Here is a 20,868-nt window from a genome sequence, read left to right as displayed (position 1 = left end):
GGCCACAACAGTGAGAGGCCCGCGTACCGCAAAAAAAAAAAGAAAAAAACTTGGATAAAACTAATACGGTATGCTAGGTACTCCCTAAGTACTTTATATGCAGATTATTAATATTAGTTGAGTAAATGAGTAAGCAGGCTGCTGAGACTTCACATAATCACTAATTTCACTTGTGCCCCATAAATGAGATTGTTCAGAAAGGATCTCCTTGGGTGGTTGACAACTTTTCAGAGAGAAGAACGTAGAAATACCTACTCCTATCCCTCAAATGAGATTAAATTATGGTTGGAGCTACCAGACAGGACAAAGTTTGAGTGGGAAGAAACTGAGGAAACTAACTTTGCAGGGGCCCTTTTCTGAAGGTTTCTCTCCTCTGGGACTCAGAGAAGACTAATTAGAAGCTTAGGGCCTTATTAGAGCACCCCAATCAGTGGCTAATCCCCCTGTCCCGGTTTTCTAATTGCCTCACAGAGCATCCAGAATAGGACAGAGATCCAGGCACCTATTAATGGATGTTTCTGTGGATGTTGGGGCTTATGAGCTGCAGGTGCTGAAGATGTTTATTCCTCTTATGCCCAAAAGCACCATTTGGACATCACATGTACTCCCATCCAGCCTAGTCATCCAGGGAAGGAAATCTTGGCCCTGCTGAAGGTAAGTGTGGCCAAGTTAGATCAGACAAAAAATGAACCACGGTCCAGATTTGAAAAGTACTTGACAAGCTGAAAGTTGGTTTCCTCTCATCTAAAAAGGGTTTGTTTCTTTTTTTCTTTAGAGAGTAGGGTCAAAGCTAGTGTGGTTTGTGAGGGAGCACAATGTACTGGGAGTTATTAGTTTTGCTTCCTCTTGCAGTGATGCAAGACACTTAGCATCTTTGGGTCTCAGTTTCCTCATTTATACCATGGGACTGATAAGGCATCTCATACCTGCTTCCCTGAATTGTTTCTAGAATCAGAAGAGACAAGGTAGGTGAGACTCTATGGAAGACTATGGAGGCTATTTCAAGTAAGGGCTTACATTGAGAAAAGGGAAAGAGCAAGAAGCAACTCTCGTTGAATCTCTAAGAAATTTGTAAAATTCTGGCAGGTATTCGGAATGTGATGGTATTGACATTACAGAGAGAGCTGGAAGCTACAGGTAGGCTCTAAAACAGAATGAGCTCCTTTGTGGGAGAATAATTACCCCATCATTGGAATTGTTCCAGCTCCATAAAGATTGGTCAGAAAGGGTCACCATAACTCAAAGGCCAGCCATCAGAGATGCCCTAGACAGGATTTCTGCTGTGGGTGGGAGGTAAATCTCAGATTCCTGCAGTCGAGAGATCATGAAGCTACTTTCTATGAGTGCTCGCTAAGCCCCACTAAAGCATAGAGAACTGAGGTCTTTCTTTTAGGACTGGTCAGCTGGGCACTGACTTTGGGAGAAGCTCTAAGGATGTTAGGAGGTGTAAAAACCCCATCCAGAGCTAAAGAGACCTCATGCTGCTGCTCACGCTTTTTAAGGCTGGTTCTGTCCAGGTATCCCCATCACCAGAACTCCTCTCCCCTCCCAATCCCTTTAAGGCGGGGGGCGCAGTTCACCTGTTCTCACCACTCTCTGAGAGGCAGAGGGCTTGAGTACTTCTGGGCAACAGAAAAACTGTGCTAAGACTCTGAAAAGGTGAAGCAGCCTAAGCAGTAGAAGGAGTGTCTTGTCAGGCTGCAGGAGATCTGTGACTCCCAACATTTTGCATTGGTGTTTGCTTCTGGGCAAGACCCCCTCATCTTGGGGCCTCTTTTCCTCATCCCTATTTCATCTGCCTGAAGGCAAAAGAGCAGAACCATGACCTTTAGAAACACCTTTAAGTGGCAGGATTCTACTGCACACTCTGTCCAGTGAGCAGACGAGGCAGTGAGCAGGCATTGGTGAAGGAGAAGTGTAAGAGATTTGAGGTCAGTGTTTGGACAGAATTTATATGCCATTCTGGAAGTTTATTGTAGAATCACAAAGTAAGGAAGATCTCAAGATTTCAGCTTTTCAGATCTCCCCACGCCTCCACCTCCCATCTTCAGGCAGGGCATCTGTATCACTATAACCACCAAGCTGAGGGATTGGGCGCTGCGGTGTAAAGGGTTCTGGGTCTCAGTTCTGGCTGCTTTTCTTTCTAGCTATGTGACCTTTGGACACATCTGTTGACCTCTCTGAGTCCCCACTTTCCTCACCTCAAAATGGGTTATGTGAGAGTCAAATGGGATAATAGGAGTACAATGTTCTAAAGCGAGGGATCATGAAAGTCATTTGTAATTCGGAGGAGGGGAGTTCACACCTTCCATTGTACGCAACAGAACCAATCTTTGTTGAGAACACAGGCCTTCTCATTTGTCCTCTCAGCACTCCTGTGACTTGGGTAGTATTCATGTCCATCTTAGAGGTGAAACAGCTGAAGTCCGGATAATTTACATGACTGGCTGGAACTTGACCTCACTGTGATAGAACTTCAAAATATTCTGGTTCCATGACAGCACGCTGGTTCTGCCTTTCTGCTATTTTCAATGGGACTTGCTGGAGAATACTTTCCTATGTATTTATAAGTTTAAATTCAACTAGTAAATGACCTATTAAAGTTTTCTGCCAAACAAGTTTCTGGGAAAAAGGGAAGCTCTTGAATAGTCTATTTTTATCTCTAGATTGAGCTACTTTTTACCTGAACACAGAGTGTTGGTGGAAGAAACTGCTATTTTTTTTTTCACCACTTAAGCATCCTTAGGACCCAAGTCCACCCTGACACTTCGAGTGGCAAAGCATCTTGTACCTCGTTCCTTTATTCCTTTTTCCTCTTCAAGTTATAAGCAGATGATGCCAGCTCTGTTCTAGTGGCACAGGGAGGATCATTATCATCTAATGTCTGTTTAGCTCTATGTATACATCACTGCATCCCTAGTGGACAGTGTACTGCTGGGCACAGAATAGAAAGGCAGATCCTTTAGAAATCTTTGTTGCATATTTCCAGCTGAGAACAAAGGCTACACAATTATAGGCACATCATACAAACTTTTGTATCTTACCATTTTAAAATATCTTTAACCCTGACTTGGAGGATCTAAGTGGATTAGTTTTGCTGAGCTATGTAAATACTTTTCAGATCCATGGCTCTGTATTTTCCACAGTACGTGCTATTATAAAGCTGGTGTCTGGGCCCTTATAACAATCCCTTCCAAGTGCAAACTTATTACTTTGAGAATCATCTTCCCATATATTTTCTCGATTAATCCATATTTAACCTCGGCTCCTAGTCCAGTGTTTTCTCTGCTCTGAGATGCAGGAGGGGCATCTGCTGGATTTCTTCTCTTCTGAAACCCTCCTTAGTTTTCTGAAATTTAGTGGTGGTTTTGAGGAGGTTAATAAAATCCCAAAGAGCAAACAACCTCATGGTCTTTCTCCTTCAGCTTTGGAATGTGTGAATTAGATGTCTAGGTGTGTTTACTATTGACTGATATAAAAATGAAGCTGTGGGTCTTGAGCAGACATGACTGATGTGGGGGAAAGATAACCTAGAGTTAGTGGTTCACCAGGAAGTGTCTGGAAGTGAAATATTTCTGTGCCCAATCAACAATTAGATAACAGGGCTTCCCTGGTGGCGCAGTGGTTAAGAATCTGCCTGCCAATGCAGGGGACATGGGTTCGATCCCTGGTCCTGGAAGATCCCACATGCCGTGGAGCAACTAAGCCCATGCACCACAACTACTGAGCCTGTGCTCTAGAGCCCGCGAGCCACAACTACTGAGCCCACGTGCCACAACTACTGAAGCCCGCATGCCCTAGAGCCTGTGCTCCACAACAAGAAAAGCCACCACAGTGAGAAGCCACGCACCGCAACAAAGAGGAGCCCCACTCGCCACAACTAGAGAAAGCCCACGCACAGCCACAAGGCCTCAATGCAGCCAAAACTAAAAATAAATGATAAATAAATTTATTAAAAAAAACAATGGGATAACAGAACACTGAGAATGTGAAATGCTGACATTGATCAGTACTGTGGCATTAATGATGCCATTAAGGATTCCCTTTCTTCCTGTGCATCCTTAAAACCCAGCAATTTCAACTATTTTGTGGGCTTCAAAAACAGGAAACTGCTGCTTCAGTGTTCCATTCATATTTCCCCAGCAACTTAGTTTATCTAAATTGCCTGGGACTAAATATTTTCCTCTGAGGCCACACTGATCCATGGTTCTTCTCCTTGCCTAGAGATTTTGTGCAGCCACTGTTGGTTTTCTTTAATCATAATTATTAGGAAGCTGATTGGCTGTTCTATCTAGAATTATCAATTATTTTGGACCAGTTCAGGAGTTTAGACAAGGTATCACAAGGCAAGTTGGAACTCTTTTTGGAGAGAACAAATTTTCCAGCTCCTCTGAAGATCAGCAAACACTTGGCAACCTTGATTTTCTTTAACATTTTCCTTTGCCTATTGAAAAATGGATGTACCTGATGCTAAAAAGGATCACATTAATGTGTATTATGGGTTAGGAGACCCTGCATGCTTCTCACTGTGCCTCAAAATGCAGTCCCAGGTCACTATCTTAGAATTTGGGTTTATGAAGATTTCAGGAACTGGCTACAGTAGCAAAGACCTTGAGACCCCCCGAGCTTTCCATTTTCTCCCTTGAGCATCTGCCTTTCTTCATCATCCACAGATGGGTCTGATTTAGGCTGACCCACTGTTTGTGCACTGTCTTTCCAGAACCCATTTGACAAAGTCCTCTGGCAGCACTGTTATTAGTCTGATGCTGATAGGGCTGATCATTCTGATGAGCCTGGCTTAGGGCAAACAGGTGATTTTATTTTGTCTTGATTTATTCATCGATATCTCTTTCCAAAAGAGACTTAAACTGGCTTATAAAAATGCATGACATGCAGCAAGATAAATTAAATAAAAAATGAGGAGTGAGACTTGGACAAAGGGAAAGTACAGGTAGGAAATGATGAGGAGCCAGGAACAAGGTTGTTTCACGTGACTTTTGTCTTGACACTCAAACCTGTGCTGGAGGTGATGGTTCCTTGGCGGCTGCACACTTTCGATTAGAGTTTGATTCTGATGCTAGCCCTGTGCACCTCTTCTACCCTCCCATCCCTGCAGGTGAGACAAGACCAATAAAGATGATGCTGCAAAAAGGAGAACATGTGCAGTGTTTTCAGAACTGGGGTCATTTTCCAAAATCTATATTTAACTTATGTTTACTCTCCTCTTTGCCAAAACACAGAGAGTAATGTATATAAAGCCTTGAAAAATTTCTGGTACTCACTAGATGTTAACTCATTATTACCATACTCATGAGCAATGGGATAGCTGTTGGGAGGATGGCCTTGGAGTCCAACAGACCTTGGTTCAAATCCCAGCCTGGTGGTTTACCTATCACCAAATTACAAATTAAGGAATTTGGTTAACCAAATTACTTAACCTCTATTTTCCAGTCTATAAATAAGGATAATAACAATATCTGGCATTGGGGGATTGTGAAAAGTCAATGAGGCAGTTTATGTAAAACGCCTAGAACAGTATCTCACCCAAAGGGAGTGCTGTTTTAGTGCCATTCTTCATTATTGTTATTAATACATGCCCTTTCCCTCTCTCATGGGACTTTTAAGAAGAGAAGAGAAACACCACGTTGTAGAACAAGATGCAGTGTTTGAGGTTAGTGAGTGCAGCCTTCCCACGTGAGGACACGGACCCGGAGATGGGAAAATAGTTGCTTGAGTTTACATAGTACCTCAGTGGCAGACAGCAGATGTGACTTCAGGCCTCCAGGTGCTGTTTCCAGCCTTCCTCCCATATACTCTCCCTAGCTCATCATAATCAGCGGCCCTTCCCCCACCATGACACTCTGTTCCGAAGGAGACTAGTTCCCCTCTCTCAGAGGAGATCTAAAAGTGTCTCTTAGGGGAGTGGTGGGATGAGGTGGGTCTCCCGACTTGTGCTTCTCTAGCTGGGGTTGCCTGGAGCTCGGCTAGTGTCTCACTTCCTGGGTCAGATCCATGAGCCATATGTCGGTTCATGGAAGCACAATGAATTTAGAGCCAAAGTCCTGGTGTGGCCTTGGGACAGCTGGTTTAACCATTTGAGCCTCATTGGACTCAGTAACAAAATGAGCATCAAAGAAATTTCTGAATGTCAGAACAAACTAGTGGTTGAAAACTCATTTTTGTAACAGTTGCCTGTATTGAGTATTTACCCTGTACTAAACACAGCTTGTATTTCCATGAGTTATCTCTTTACCTCCCATAGCACAGCAGTACTGTTATTGCTGTTGCATGGGTATTTAAGGTGCTAGAGGTCAAGTACCTTGCCCAAGGTCATACAAACAGAAATGACTGAGTTTGGAACAAGCTCTGTCTGTCTTCAGGGCCCATTTTCTTAGCCACTGTGCTATATTGTTGGGATTCCAGTCTTACCTTTACACTGAGTGATGGTAGGCTGATTACTGAGCCTCTAATGCCTTAGGGACTTCTCTCTGTATTAGGAGGTTGACACTTCTGAACAAAGTTGCCTTGAGAGTGTTTCACAAGGACCGGAAGAACTCTGTAGGTTGTGTAATGGAAGTGGAGTGGTCCATTGCCGGTGTCTTCATTTTCTATTGTTTGTGGATAAATGATGTGTGCAAATAAGCATGAATAGTTACCCAATCCCTATCATATCTGCTGAAATATCACCTTTTCAATGAACCTTCCCTGATGATCCTATTTAATACCCCTCTCCATACTTTGGATCTCCCAAAGCTCGCTCTCTCTCTCTCTCTCTCTCTCTCTCTCTCTCTGTGTGTGTGTGTTTCATAGCACTTATCTTCTATCATGGTAAAAAATATACTTCTTTCTTTTTTTTTAAAAAAAAAAACTTGTTTTGTGTATGCCTTGCTCTTCTGCTAGAATGACCACACCACAAGGGAAAGATCATTGTTTGTGTTTTGTTCCAAGCAACCAGAAGAGTGCCTAATGCATTGTAAGTTCTCAGCAGATTCTTATTGAATAATTAAATGAACATACTCTCTCTTTTTCTCCCCCATTGGTCAAGATGATTTGTGTGAATTCCAAGAACACAACGAGTTATTGTTTTGGTTGAAAGTCAGTACTATATTGGGCCCTAAGGTAAAAAAAAACTCCTAAATACTTACATTATCAGGAATTCAGTGGGGGAGGGGTAAACACCAGATGTTGACGTTTATTTCATCATTAGATCAGGTTTTGCCAAACATTGGTGAAAGTTTCATTTTCTTATTTATCTAAAATCCTATGAGATCTTTCTCAAATTCAGTTTTTGTTTCAAAGATGGATGGAGGACAAAAAGAATCACCTTTGAAGTCCACATTCAGTATTTCCATTACCCCAACTGATCAGCATCCAAAGGTACTGAGACAAGATTGTCTAAACATCTGGCATGAACTTCATCTCTATTAGAATTCTAAACTGGATGTGATGGCTTTGTCTCTTAAGGAGCTTTGTAGGCTAATTCTGGAATGCCTTGATTTGTGATTCTTACTGACTGATAATGATCTGGCATTTTAAAATAATGGGACTGTTCCTCTGGAATAAGTGAACCTGGAAACCAGGCCATGTTGCTTGGCAGAAAGAGAGAGGAAGAAGACACTTGGCAGGCAACAGGCTGTAGAAGTTCCAACAGTGCTTGCTCTTCACAGCTCTGTCTTGTATCCAAGCCCATTGGGTTCACGTGCACATCAAAACAACCACAAAGAAAGAGTTGCTATTGGGACTCCAGGGGGCTGTGGACTTGGAGATAAGAAGATTCCAGAGTATGCATGAACCTAGAAGCATGTTATCTTATTGCAGAATTTAGAAAAAAATAATTCTAAGTGTGTGAATTGGACCAAGTGTTAGGTACAGTATATAAGTGATGTCCTTCACAGTAATATTGTGACATTGGCATTGACATTCTCATTAAGCCAACAAGGAGACTGAGGTTCAGAAGGTTGAATGAACTTGCCCAAGGTCTCAAGGGATGGGAACCTCGGTCTGATGTCAAAGCCCATGTCCTTAGTACTAGACCACTAGGTTTTCTCCAACAAAGTGGTATTTTCTGGCTTTTCAGTGAGACTGATGAAAGTTTCCAATTTGCCACCTGTAAGAAGTTAGAAAATGTCTAAGGATCTGAGTTCTAGCTCTGACTTTGCCTCTTTACTATGAAATCATGCACTAGTCACTTTACCTCTTTGACCCTCATATTCTTCTCTCAAAAGTGGGATTAACAATATGTGCTTCCAAGGATCTCTGAAAGATCCAATGGAATAAAGTTTGTAAAAAATGTAACATGAGTTACAAATCTCAAAGATTATTATCATTACTGAAAATGATCAAATCAAGCCATGCTCACCTTATTTTATCTTCAATGAGATTTAATTTTTTTATTTCAGTGGGCAATTTAGGATTCATGGCAGAAAATGGCACTGTGGTGACAGAATTCATTTTGATGGGGCTCCAGCTGTGGGCAGAGCTGCAGACAGGTCTCTTCTTTGTGTTTCTGGTCCTTTATCTCATCACCATAGGAGGTAACCTGGAGATGATAGTGCAGATTCAGAGTGACCGTCACCTCCAGACCTCCATGTACTTCTTCCTCAGCCACCTTTCCTTCCTGAACATTTGCTACTCTTCTGTTATTGTCCCTCAGTTGCTGGAGACCTTGGGTACTGATAAGATGGTCATCACCTTTGAGTGCTGTACCACCCAATTCTTCTTTTTCACACTCTGTGCTAGTACTGGATGTTTCCTTTCAGCCGTGATGGCCTATGACCTCTATGTGGCCATGCGTAACCCTCTCCTCTATGCCACTGCCATGACACCTCAGACCCGCCTGGGGCTGGTGGCTAGGGCATATGGTGGTGCCATGGTCAATTCTGTGATCCGCACTGGGTGTACCTTCTCCATCTCCTTCTGTAAGTCCAACCATATGGATTTCTTCTTTTGTGACCTCCCACCTCTGCTGAAGCTTGCCTGTAGTGAGACCAGACCACGAGAACGGGTGATCTACCTCTTAGCTTTCTTGGTCATTACAACCAGCGTTTCAGTGATTTTTATATCCTACCTGTTCATCATTCAGGCTATTCTGAAGATTCGTTCAGCTGGTGGCAAAGCCAAGACTTTCTCTACCTGTGCTTCTCACATAACTGCAGTGGCTCTTTTCTTTGGGGCACTGATATTCATATACCTGAAAGGTAACATGGGAAAATCCCTTGGGGAGGACAAGATTGCATCAGTATTTTATACTGTGGTCATCCCTATGCTGAACCCAATGATCTACAGCCTGAGGAACAAGGAAGTGAAGGAGGTTCTGAAGAGAGTTCTCAACAGGATGAGGGTTTCCCAAGTAGAGTAAGACTTGAGCTCCATCAATTCAGAAGTTCCTGCAAATCATCCTTTGGGCTTTTGGTTTGTCCTCTTAACCCAGGAACCAGATCTCATAATTACAAAAACATACTGAGGCAAAAAAATGTAGATTTAGTTTCCAGGAATTTCTTTATTAGCTCTATGAGTTTGAGCCAGATATTCCCTTCCTCAGTTATCACATCAGTAAAACTTACCTTGCTACGATTAAAGCCAGGATCAAGAGAGATGGAATGGCAAAGGGTTTTATAAGTAATAACATGCTATAAAATGTAAAATTTATTTTTCTGACCTGTCCTGGATATTGTTTAGTGTTTTCTCAGCTACATTTTTTTTCCCACTAAGCTAATATTTGTATCTTGAATAATTACAAAACAATAGCTTATTGCTTACATAGTAAGGACAGTCACCTTCTTTGGTTGTGGGTAGTGGGGTAGAAATCAGCCTTGACCAAAGAAAACTTTCCTCAACATTCAATCGTATATAATTTACGTATTTGTCATGGAAAATACAAGTAGTTAAAGAGAGAAAGAAAAAATAGAGGAAAAGGAGACATGAACTAGGAAATGTTCAAGTAGAAAAAGTTAGTTTATTTCCCGAGATAATGTAGAGGACCAAGACACTGTAGAATGAAAGAAAGGTATAATAATTTGCATTAATTATTGAAAACAGTTTGATCTTGACATAGAACTGAAGTGAGCCTGATATATAACTTTTGAAATATATCTTGATCACCAAAGGTCAGAATCTCTGTTTTATTTCTGAAACATTGTTCATGGACCATCTGCCTCAGTTAACTCAAGTTATTTTCTATTCTTCAGTAATGAAAGCCACTATCTACTTCCATCTCCTGTAGGACATTTACTTTATCCGAAGACAGATGACTATGAATCTGACCTCCACCTTTTAATGACCTTCACATCTGCTAGAAATATTACTTGGAAAACAACTCCATGGAGATTCCACAATCTTATTCATCAATTCAGCAAATATTTACTGATGATCAACTATGTATCAGAAATAACACTAGGCTCAGGAATATAGTATTAAGTAAGATAGACACGGTTCCTCCTTTATGGAGATTAGAACCTGGGGCATAGACAGATATTGAACCATTACATAGCTAATTGATTTCTTTGTACGATTTTGGTAAGTGGAAGAAAAGAAGCACACAGGGTAATGTTATCCTGTATGGTAGGGTTCTGACCTAGTTTGGTGTGGTCAGGAAAGCCTTCCTTAAGGAACTAACATTTAAACTGAGGCTTAAAGAGTAAATATGTCATAATCATGGGATGGGGACAGCATTCCAGATAGAAAGAGTTGCAAATGCAAGGGTCTGTGAAACAGGATGCCTTGAGGAACTGAGAAGCCAGAGTGGCTGCAGCATAAGGAGTGAGAGGATTAGTGTGAAATGCAGCTGGTGAATTCAAGAGAAACCAGGTCACAGAGAACCTTGCAGGCTCATTTAGGGACTTGTGGGCTTCACTCCAAGAGCAAGGGATGAAATGATTGTATCTGAATTTTAAGCAGATCCCTTTGACTGCAGTGTGATGGGAGGAACGGGGGTTCTTGGTAGTGGAGATGGAGGGAAACAGGCCCACTTCATCTAAGAAACAACAAATGGTGTATCCCAAGGAAAGGTGCTTGATTGCCACACAATACTGTATGCTTCATTGTAGAACACATATTAGGCCAGAGAAAGCTAACAGGTAGGTGTATGACCATGCTATTGGTAGAGGACTGATTCTTGGAAAAATGGTGAAATTGGGGAAATATACTTTTGAAGACATCCATTTTGGTATACCTTTAATTCCCTGAATTGAGCACCTAACTAAGATACATTCAGGTATACACCCTGTGTCTGTTCATCAAAATAGCCAACAACTACTTCTTCTTAAGAGGGCAACACATTTTCAGTGACTCCTACTATATGCCAGGCTGTGTTAATGCGCTGAAGAAATCCTCCCTTGGAGGAGTTCTTGCATCCCTTGGAGGAATTCTTTTAAGTCAGGAAAAACCTTCTACTTAAAAAATAAATAAATGGGGAAAACACTAGACAGTGAGTGTGCTATTTTATTTGTGGTGGGAGCTGCCTCACACTTCTCAACCCTTCTACTTGGTGAGTGGCAACAAACTTTGCCTATAAATGAATGCCCTTTGATACAGTATTTGATGTATAAACAATTGCTTAAGGGATGCACCAAGTGAATAAAAATAAAATGAAGTTTTAGTGTGTTTTAGGGGACCAGCTTCTGGTGATGAAAGAAGGCAGCAGAGGAAATGGCATTTATGTTGAATTTCCGCTTACATATATTAATAAATGAATGAAAACATTCATTAATTACCTAATGTGTGGCAGGCTCTGTGCCAGGAATTTTCACTTATCTCATTGACAGGCCTCATTCTACACATAATCTTTTAGAAAATAGGATCCTAGGAGGGTTGATTGTATGTGCTAATCTGACTGGGTCATGGGGAGACAGATATTTAGCTAAACATCACTTCTGGATGTGTCTGTGAGGATGCTTCCAGATAAGATAAGCATCTGATAAGCACCTGCTCAGTAAAGCAGGTTGCCTTCCCCAGTGTGGGTGGGCACCATCCAAGCTTGAGGGCTTGAATAGAACAAAAGGCAGAGGAAAGGGGAATTCATTCTTTCTCCTCTGCCTGACTGCTTGAACTGGAACAGCAGTTTTCTTCTGAACTTGGACTGGGATTTACACCATCAAGTTCCCTGGTTCTTGAGCCCTGGACTACACTGCTGTTTCCTAGGTTTCCTGATTGCGGGAATTCTTAGCCTCCATAAAAGAAATTGTGTGGGTCAATACCTTATCATAAATCTCTTGCTATGCCATAAACAGATCTATTACCTTCAGAAGTTTCCTACCACCCTCTTTATTTATTATTATTATTATTATTATTTTGTGATAAGAACACTTAAGATAAGATCTACTGTCTTAGCAAATTTTAAAGTATACACTAACGAGACTCCATGAAGGCTCACGACAAGGAGTACTTCCCAGAATTTCTGCTGCCTGTGTCCTTGTCTCCGTGGTCAGCCACAGCCACGCCCTGCCTCTGCAGGAGACCCTCCAACAGTAACATGTTTTCTGTTTGGCTGAAGGCTTCCCTAAGATCTCATTAGACCCTTGCTGATTTTAACCATGGGAAAGACTGTGGAATGGGAGTAAACCATGCCTCTCCAGTTGTGTTTCTGTAACTCAGATATTTACAGGTGAGGAAATGGAGTCCCAGAGAGCTTAAGTGAATTGCAGAAGTTCACCTAGAGAGGCAAATTTGACCGTGTGGCTGACAGGGTCTTGGTGCTCAGGCTGGGTGTCATGCCTGAGCCTCTGAGGTGGGAGAGCTGAGTTCAGGACATTGGTCCACCAGAGACCTCCCAGCTCCACGTAATATCAAAAGGGGAAAGATCTCCCAGAGATCTCCAACTCAACGCCAAGACCCAGCTCCACTCAACAACCAGCAAGCTACAGTGCTGGACACCATGCCAAACAACTAGCAAGATAGGAACATGATCACGCACATTAGCAGAGAGGCTGCCTAAAATCATAAGGTCACAGACACCCCAAAACACACCACCAGAAGTGGTCCTGCCCCCCCGAAAGACAAAATCCAGCCTCATCCATCAGAAAACAGGAACTAGTCCCCTCATCAGGAAACCTACAAAAACCCCTGAACAAACCTTAGCCACTGGGGGCAGGCACTAAAAACAATGGGAACTACAAACCTGCAGCCTGTGAAAAGGAGACCCCAAACACAGTAATGTAAGCAAAATGAGAAGACAGAGAAACACACAACAGATGAAGGAACAAGGTAAAAACCCAACAGACCAAACAAATGAAGAGGAAATAGGCAGTCTACCTGAAAAAGAATTCAGAGTAATGATAGTAAAGATGATCAAAAATCTTGGAAATAGAACAGAGAAAATATAAAAAACGTTTAACAAGGACCTAGAAGAACTAAAGAGCAAACAAAAAATGATAAACAACACAATAAATGAAATAAAAAATTCTCTAGAAGGGATCAATAGCAGAATAACTGAGGCAGAAGAACGGATAAGTGACCTGGAAGATAAAATAGTGGAAATAACTACTGCAGAGCAGAATAAAGAAAAAAGAATGAAAAGAATTGAGGACAGGATTAGAGACCTCTGGGGCAACATTAAATGCACCACCATTCGAATTATAGGGGTCCCAGGAGAAGAAAAAAACAAAGGGACTGAGAAAATATTTGAAGAGATTATAGTTGAGAACTTCCCTAATATGGGAAAGGAAAGAGTCAATCAAGTCCAGGAAGCACAGAGAGTCCCATACAGGATAAATCCAAGGAGAAACGTGCCAAGACACATATTAATCAAACTATCAGAAATTAACTACAAAGAAAAAATATTAAAAGCAGTAAGAGAGAAACAACAAATAACATACAAGGAAATCCCCATAAGGTTAATAGCTGATCTTTCAGCAGAAATGCTGCAAGCCAGAAGGGAGTGGCAAGACATATTTAAAGTGATGAAAGGGAAAAACCTACAACAAAGATCACTCTACCCAGCAAGGATCTCATTCAGATTTGACGGAGAAACTAAAACCTTTACAGACAAGCAAAAATTAAGAGGATTCAGCACCACCAAACCAGCTTTACAACAAATGCTAAAGGAGCTTCTCTAGGCACGAAACACAAGAGTAGGAAAAGACCTACCATAACAAACCCAAAACAATTAAGAAAATGATAATAGGAACATACATATAGATAATTACCTTAAATGTAAATGGATTAAATGCTCCAACCAAAAGACATAGACTGGCTGAAAGGATACAAAAACAAGACCTGTATATGTGCTGCCTACAAGAGACCCACTTCAGACCTAGGGACACATACAGACTGAAAGCGGGGGGATGGAAAAAGATATTCCATGCAAATGGAAATCAAAAGAAAGCTGCAGTAGCAATTCTCATATCAGACAAAATACACTTTAAAATAAAGACTATTATAAGAGACAAAGAAGGACACCATATAATGATCAAGGGGTCAATCTGAGAAGAAGATATAACAATTGTAAATATTTATGCACCCAACATAGGAGCACCTCAATACATAAGGCAAATGCTAACAGCCATAAAAGGGGAAATTGACAGTAACACAAACATAGTAGGGAACTTTAACACCCCACTTTCATCAATGGACAGTTCATCCAAAATGAAAATAAATAAGGAAACACAAGCTTTAAATGACACATTAGACAAGATGACTTAATTGATATTCATAGGATATTCCATCCAAAACCACAAAATACACTTTCTTCTAAAGTGCTCATGGAACATTTTCCAGGATAGATAAAATCAAGGATAGATCAAATAAAGCCTTGGTAAATTTAAGAAAATTGAAACTGTATCAAGTATCTTTTCCGACCACAATGCTATGAGATTAGATATCAATTACAGGAAAAAAATCTGTAAAAAAAACAATCACATGGAGGCTAAACAATACACTACTTAATAACCAAGAAATCGCTGAAGAAATCAAAGAGAAAATCAAAAAATACCTAGAAACAAATGACAATGAAAACATGACGACCCAAACCTATGGGATGCAGCAAAAGCAGTTCTAAGAGGGAAGTTTATAGCAATACAATCCTACCTCAAGAAACAAGAAACATCTCAAATAAACAACCTAAACTTACACCTAATGCAACTAGAGAAAGAAGAACAACCCCCCCCCCAAAGTTAGCAGAAGGAAAGAAATCATAAATATTAGATCAGAAATAAATGGAAAGGAAATGAAGGAAACAATAATAAAGATCAATAAAACTAAAAGCTGGTTCTTGGAGAAGATAAACAAAATTGATAAACCATTAGCCAGACTCATCAAGAAAAAAAGGGAGAAGACTCAAATCAATAGAATTAGAAGTGAAAAAGGAGAAGTAAAAACTGACACTGCAGAAATACAAAGGATTATGAGAGGTTACTGCAAGCAAATATATGCCAATAAAATGGAAAACCTGGAAGAAATGGACAAATTCTTAGAAAAGCATAACCTTCTGAGACTGAACCAGGAAGAAATAGAAAATAAAAACAGACCAATCACAAGCAGTGAAATTGAAACTGTGATTAAAAATCTTCCAACAAACAAGTCCAGGGCCACATGGCTTCACAGGTGAATTCTATCAAACATTTAGAGAAGAGCTAACACCCATCCTTCTCAAACTCTTCCAAAAAATTGTGGAGGAAGGAACACTCCCAAACTCATTCTATGAGGCCACCATCACCCTGATACCAAAACCAGACAAAGATACTACAAAAAAAGAAAATTACAGACCACTATCACTGATGAATAAAGATGATGGTGCAGTGGTTGAGAGTCTGCCTGCCGATGCAGGGGACACGGGTTCGTGCCCTGGTCTGGGAGGATCCCACATGTCACTTAGTGGCTGGGCCCATGAGCCACGGCCTCTGAGCCTGTGCGTCCGGAGCCTCTGCTCCATAATGGGAGAGGCCACAACAGTGAGAGGCCCACGTACCACAAAAAAAAAAAAAAAAAAATTAATGTACAGAAACCTCTTGCATTCCTATACACTAATGATGAAACATCTGAAAGAGAAATTAAGGAAACACTCCCATTTACCACTGCAACAAAAAGAATAAAATACCTAGGAATAAACCTACTGAGGGAGATAAAAAACCTGTATGCAGAAAACTATAAAACACTGATGAAAGAAATTAAAGATGATACCAACAGATGGAGAGATATACCATGTTCTTGGATTGGAAGAATCAATATTGTGAAAATGAGTATACTACCCAAAGCAATCTACAGATTCAATACAATCCTTATCAAATTACCAAAGGCATTTTTTTTTACAGAACTAGAACAAAAAATCTTAAAATCTGTATGGAGACACAAAAGACCCCAAATAGCCACAGCAGTCTTGAGGGAAAAAACGGAGCTGGAGGAGTCAGACTCCCTGACTTCAGACTATACTACAAAGCTACAGTAATCAAGACAATATGGTACTGGCACAAAAACAGAAACATAGATCAATGGAACAAGATAGAAAGCCCAGAGGTAAGCCCACACATCTATGGTCAACTAATCTATGACAAAGGAGGCAAGGATATACAATGGAGAAAAGACAGTCTCTTCAATAAGTGGTGCTGGGAAAACTGGACAGCTACATGTAAAAGAATGAAATTAGAACACTCCTTAACACCATACACAAAAGTAAACTCAAAATGGATTAAAGACCTAATGTAAGACCGGACAGTATAAAACTCTTAGAGGAAAACATAGGAAGAACACTCTTTGACATAAATCACAGCAAGATCTTTCTTGATCCACCTCCTAGAGTAATGGAAATAAAAAGAAAAACAAATGGGACCTAATGAAACTTCAAAGCTTTTGCACAGCAAAGGAAACCATAAACAAGACGAAAAGACAGTCCTCAGAATGGGAGAAAATATTTGCCAACGACTCAACAGACAAAGGATTAATCTCTAAAATATATAAACAGCTCATGCAGCTCAATATTAAAGAAACAAACAACTCAATCTAAAAATGGGCAGAAGACCTAAATAGACATTTCTCCAAAGAAGACATACAGATGGCCAAGAAGCACATGAAAAGATGCTCAACATCACTAATTATTAGAGAAATGCAAATCAAACCTACAATGAGGTACCACCTCACAGCAGTTAGAATGGGCTTCATCAGAACATCTACAAACAACAAATGCTGGAGAGGGTGTGGAGAAAAGGAAACCCTCTTGCACTGTTGGTGGGAATGTAAAGTGATACAGCCACTAGGGAGAACAGTATGGAGGTTCCTTAAAAAACTAAAAATAGAATTACCATATGATCCAGCAATCCCACTACTGGGCATATACCCTGAGAAAACCACAATTCAAAAAGACACATGCACCCTAATGTTCATCGCAGCACTATTTACAACAGCCAGGTCATGGAAGTGACCTAAGTGCCCATCGACAGACAAATGGATAAAGAAAATGTGGTACATATATACAATGGAATATTACTCGGCCATAAAAAGGAATGAAGTTGGGTCATTTGTTGAGACGTGGATGGATCTAGAGACTGTCATACAGAGTGAAGTAAGTCAGAAAGAGAAAAACAAATATCATATATAAATGCATATATGTGGAACCTAGAAAAATGGTACAGATGAACTGGTTTGCAGGGCAGAAATTGAGACACAGATGTAGAGAACAAACATATGGACACCAAGGGGGGAAAGCGGCGGGGGTGGTGTTGGTGGTGGTGGTGTGATGAATTGGGCGATTGGGATTGACATGTATACACTGATGTGTATAAAATTGATGACTAATAAGAACCTGCTGTATAAAAAAAATAGAGAAAACCTATTTATTAGGTTTATAGACATGTGTGCAATTAAAAAAAAACACTACTGTTACCTTGAAAAAAAAAGACTATACATTTTTCTGTAAGCACAGCTTTAGTCACATCCAAGTTTTGGTATGTAATATTTTTACTATCATTCAGTTCAAATTATTTTCTAACTCCAATTGTCATTTGTTTTTTGGGGGGTTACTTAGAAGTAGTGTATTTCATAACTTCTAGTTACTTTTTTGTTACTGATTTGTAACTTAACTACAAGTCAAGAAACACACTTTGTATAATTTTAATACTTTGAAATTTGTTAAAATTTGCCTTATAGCACAATATGGTCAGTTTTAAAAATGTTCCAAGTGTGCTTGAAAATAATTTGTAATTTAAAGTTTTGGAGTATCTTGACTATATATTTGCTTGTTGAATCAAATTTGCTGCTCACATTATTTAAGTTTTTTATATCCTTACTAATTTGTTTTTTTGGGGGTCTACTGATTCTGAAAGAGGTATCCTCTATTCAGTGAATGACATCAGTATGTTAAATCTCCTATTATGATAGTGAATTTGTCTATTTTTTCCTTGTAGCTCTGTTGCTCTATATAACTTGAAGTTAAGTGCCTACAAATTTAAAACTTCCTGGTAAATTGGTCTTGTTGATATGAAGTGCCCTTGTTTATTTCTAGTAAAGCTTTTGCTTTCAAGTCTACTGTATCTGTTATTATATAATTTCCATTTGATTTATATTTGCACAGTATATCATTTTCCATTCTTTTACTTTCAACCTTTTTGTACCATTATGTTTTGTTTTTCTAATAAATTTTTAAAAATTAAAAAAAAGGGCACCATCAAGGAAGTGAAAAAACAACATACATGTGAGAAAACATTTGCAAATCATATATCTTGGAAAGTGCCTATATACAGAATATATAAAAAATACAACTCCATAATAAAAAGACAACACAATTAAAGAATGGAGAAAAGACTTGAATAGACATTTCTCCAAAGAAGACACACAAATGGCCAATAAGCACATGAAAAGATGCTCAAAATCACTAATTATTAGGGAAATGCAAATCAAAACCACAGTGACAGAGTAGATCTTAAAAGTTCTCATCACAAGGAAAAACAATTGTAACCATGTGAGTTAATGGATGTCAACTAAACTTATTGTGCTATCATTTTGCAATGTGACATATATCAAATCATTATGTTGTACAATTTAAACTAATACAATGTTATATGTCAATTATATCTCAATAAAACTGGAAAGAAAAAAATACAATAAGGATATATTGTACAATATGGGGAATGTAGACAATGCATTTTGATAACTATAAATGGAGTATAATCTTTAAAAATTGTGAATCACTATACTGTACACCTGCAAGTTATATAATATTGTACATCAACTATACTTCAATTAAAAAAAAAAGAAAAAAATTGGGCAGAGGACCTGAATAGACATTTTCCCAAAGAAAATGTACGAATCAACAGTAGGTATGCGAAAAAGTGCCCAACATCACTAGCCATAAGGGAACTGCAAATCAAAACTATGATGCGATATTACCTTACACCTGTTAGAATGGCTGCTATCACAAAGACAAGAGATGACAAATGCTGGCAAGGAACTGGAGGAAAGGGGACCCTTGTGCACCGTTGGTGGGAGTGTAAATTGGTACAGCTAAAATGGAAAACAGTATGGAGGTTCCTCCAATAATTAAAAGTAGAGCTACATATGATGCTGCAGTCCCACTTCTGGATATAAATCCAAAGGAAATGAAATCAGTATCTCAAAGAGATATCTGCACTTCCATGTTCATTGCAGAATTATTCAGAATAGCCAAGACATGGAAACAACCGAAGTGTTTATCAGCAGATGAATAAAGAAAATGTGATACACACACACACACACACTGAGGAATATCATTCAGTCATAAAACAAAAGGAAATTCTGCCTTTTGCAGCAGCGTGGATGCACCTTGACAGCATGATATGATGTTAAGTGAAATAAGTCAGAGAGAGAGTAGATTGATGATTACCAGAGACTGGGGGTTGGGGAAATGGGGAGATGTTGATCAAAGGACACAAACACTTTTCACTATTAAGATGAATAAGTTCTGGATCTAACGTACAGCATGGTGATTATAGTTAACAGTACTATATTATATGCTTGAACGCTGCTTTGAGAGTCAATCTTAAATGTTCTCACCATAACAACAGCGACAAAATGGCAATTATTATGTGTAAGGTGAAGGATGTGTTAATTAACCTCACTGCAGCAAACATCTTCACAACACATATGTGTAACAAATCATCACACTGTACGCCTTAAACTTATGCAGTGTTAAATGTCAATTATATTTCAATAAAGCTGGCAAAAATAACATCACCAATAATTTAATTGTGATTTCCATTTTTCACATATATTAATTTGAATGAACAAATGTAGGTGTAAGGCCAAATTAACTAGACTATCACATAAAGGCGTGGGTATAGGGTAGAATTATGGCATATAACCCACAGAACACATAATCTTGGGTCTTTTGTTCCAGTGTATATTTACATATTTACTTATGTGTACGGTTATGGCTATCATCTGGGAGTCGTAACACTTCAGATAAGATCAACAAAACCCACGAAACAGTTCTCTTTTGCCACGAAGATCATAAGATCTGTCCTTTGATCATCAAGACAGGACAGACAGAAATACTTCTCAGATTTCTTTTTCTGCCCCCCTCTGCTCACACCCTATTTGTCTAACTTACAGGGAAGGGAAAATGCCATCATAACCATGTGCAAATGACCACAAGGGCAGAGTGGCTCCAGCCCCAACGTCACCATCCCCCATGGATCTCCCATATCTTTTTGGCAGCAGTAGGGGTAGAGAGCAAAAAGAGAATGAAGCATTTTGGTTAAAAGGTTTTTATTGCTGATGGAGTTCTAGGTTCTGAATCTCATTTTGCCGATGCTGGGTCAAACGTCAAACAATATTTTCCCCTGAATCTTTCTTATAGAATGTGAAGAGGATAAATCACTGAGAAATTGGGGAAAGCTTACAGAAGTTGAAAGGACAATAGGCTGCCGGCTTCCCTGTGGTTCATCTGCCAGTTTATTCGTGGAGACC

General features: G+C 39.7%; 1 protein-coding gene across 1 annotated transcript; it reads left to right on the top strand.

Annotated features, from left to right (window-relative positions):
• Positions 1 to 8,416: 8,416 nt before the first annotated feature.
• Positions 8,417 to 9,358, top strand: LOC132494114 (olfactory receptor 9I1-like). The gene has a single exon (XM_060105151.1). It carries the CDS (start codon positions 8,417 to 8,419, stop codon positions 9,356 to 9,358), a length of 942 nt encoding a protein of 313 aa, XP_059961134.1.
• Positions 9,359 to 20,868: the final 11,510 nt, after the last annotated feature.

The sequence above is a fragment of the Mesoplodon densirostris genome, chromosome 7 (genome assembly GCF_025265405.1).
Source record: "Mesoplodon densirostris isolate mMesDen1 chromosome 7, mMesDen1 primary haplotype, whole genome shotgun sequence".
NCBI classification, from domain to species: Eukaryota; Metazoa; Chordata; class Mammalia; order Artiodactyla; family Ziphiidae; genus Mesoplodon; species Mesoplodon densirostris.
Note: the sequence above shows the minus strand (reverse complement) of the source record. Positions and strands in the feature narration are given on the sequence as shown.

Coding starts and splice junctions, on each gene's coding strand:
- LOC132494114 (XM_060105151.1), top strand. CDS start 8,417: ATGGCAGAAAATGGCACTGTGGTGACAGAATTCATTTTGATGGGGCTC.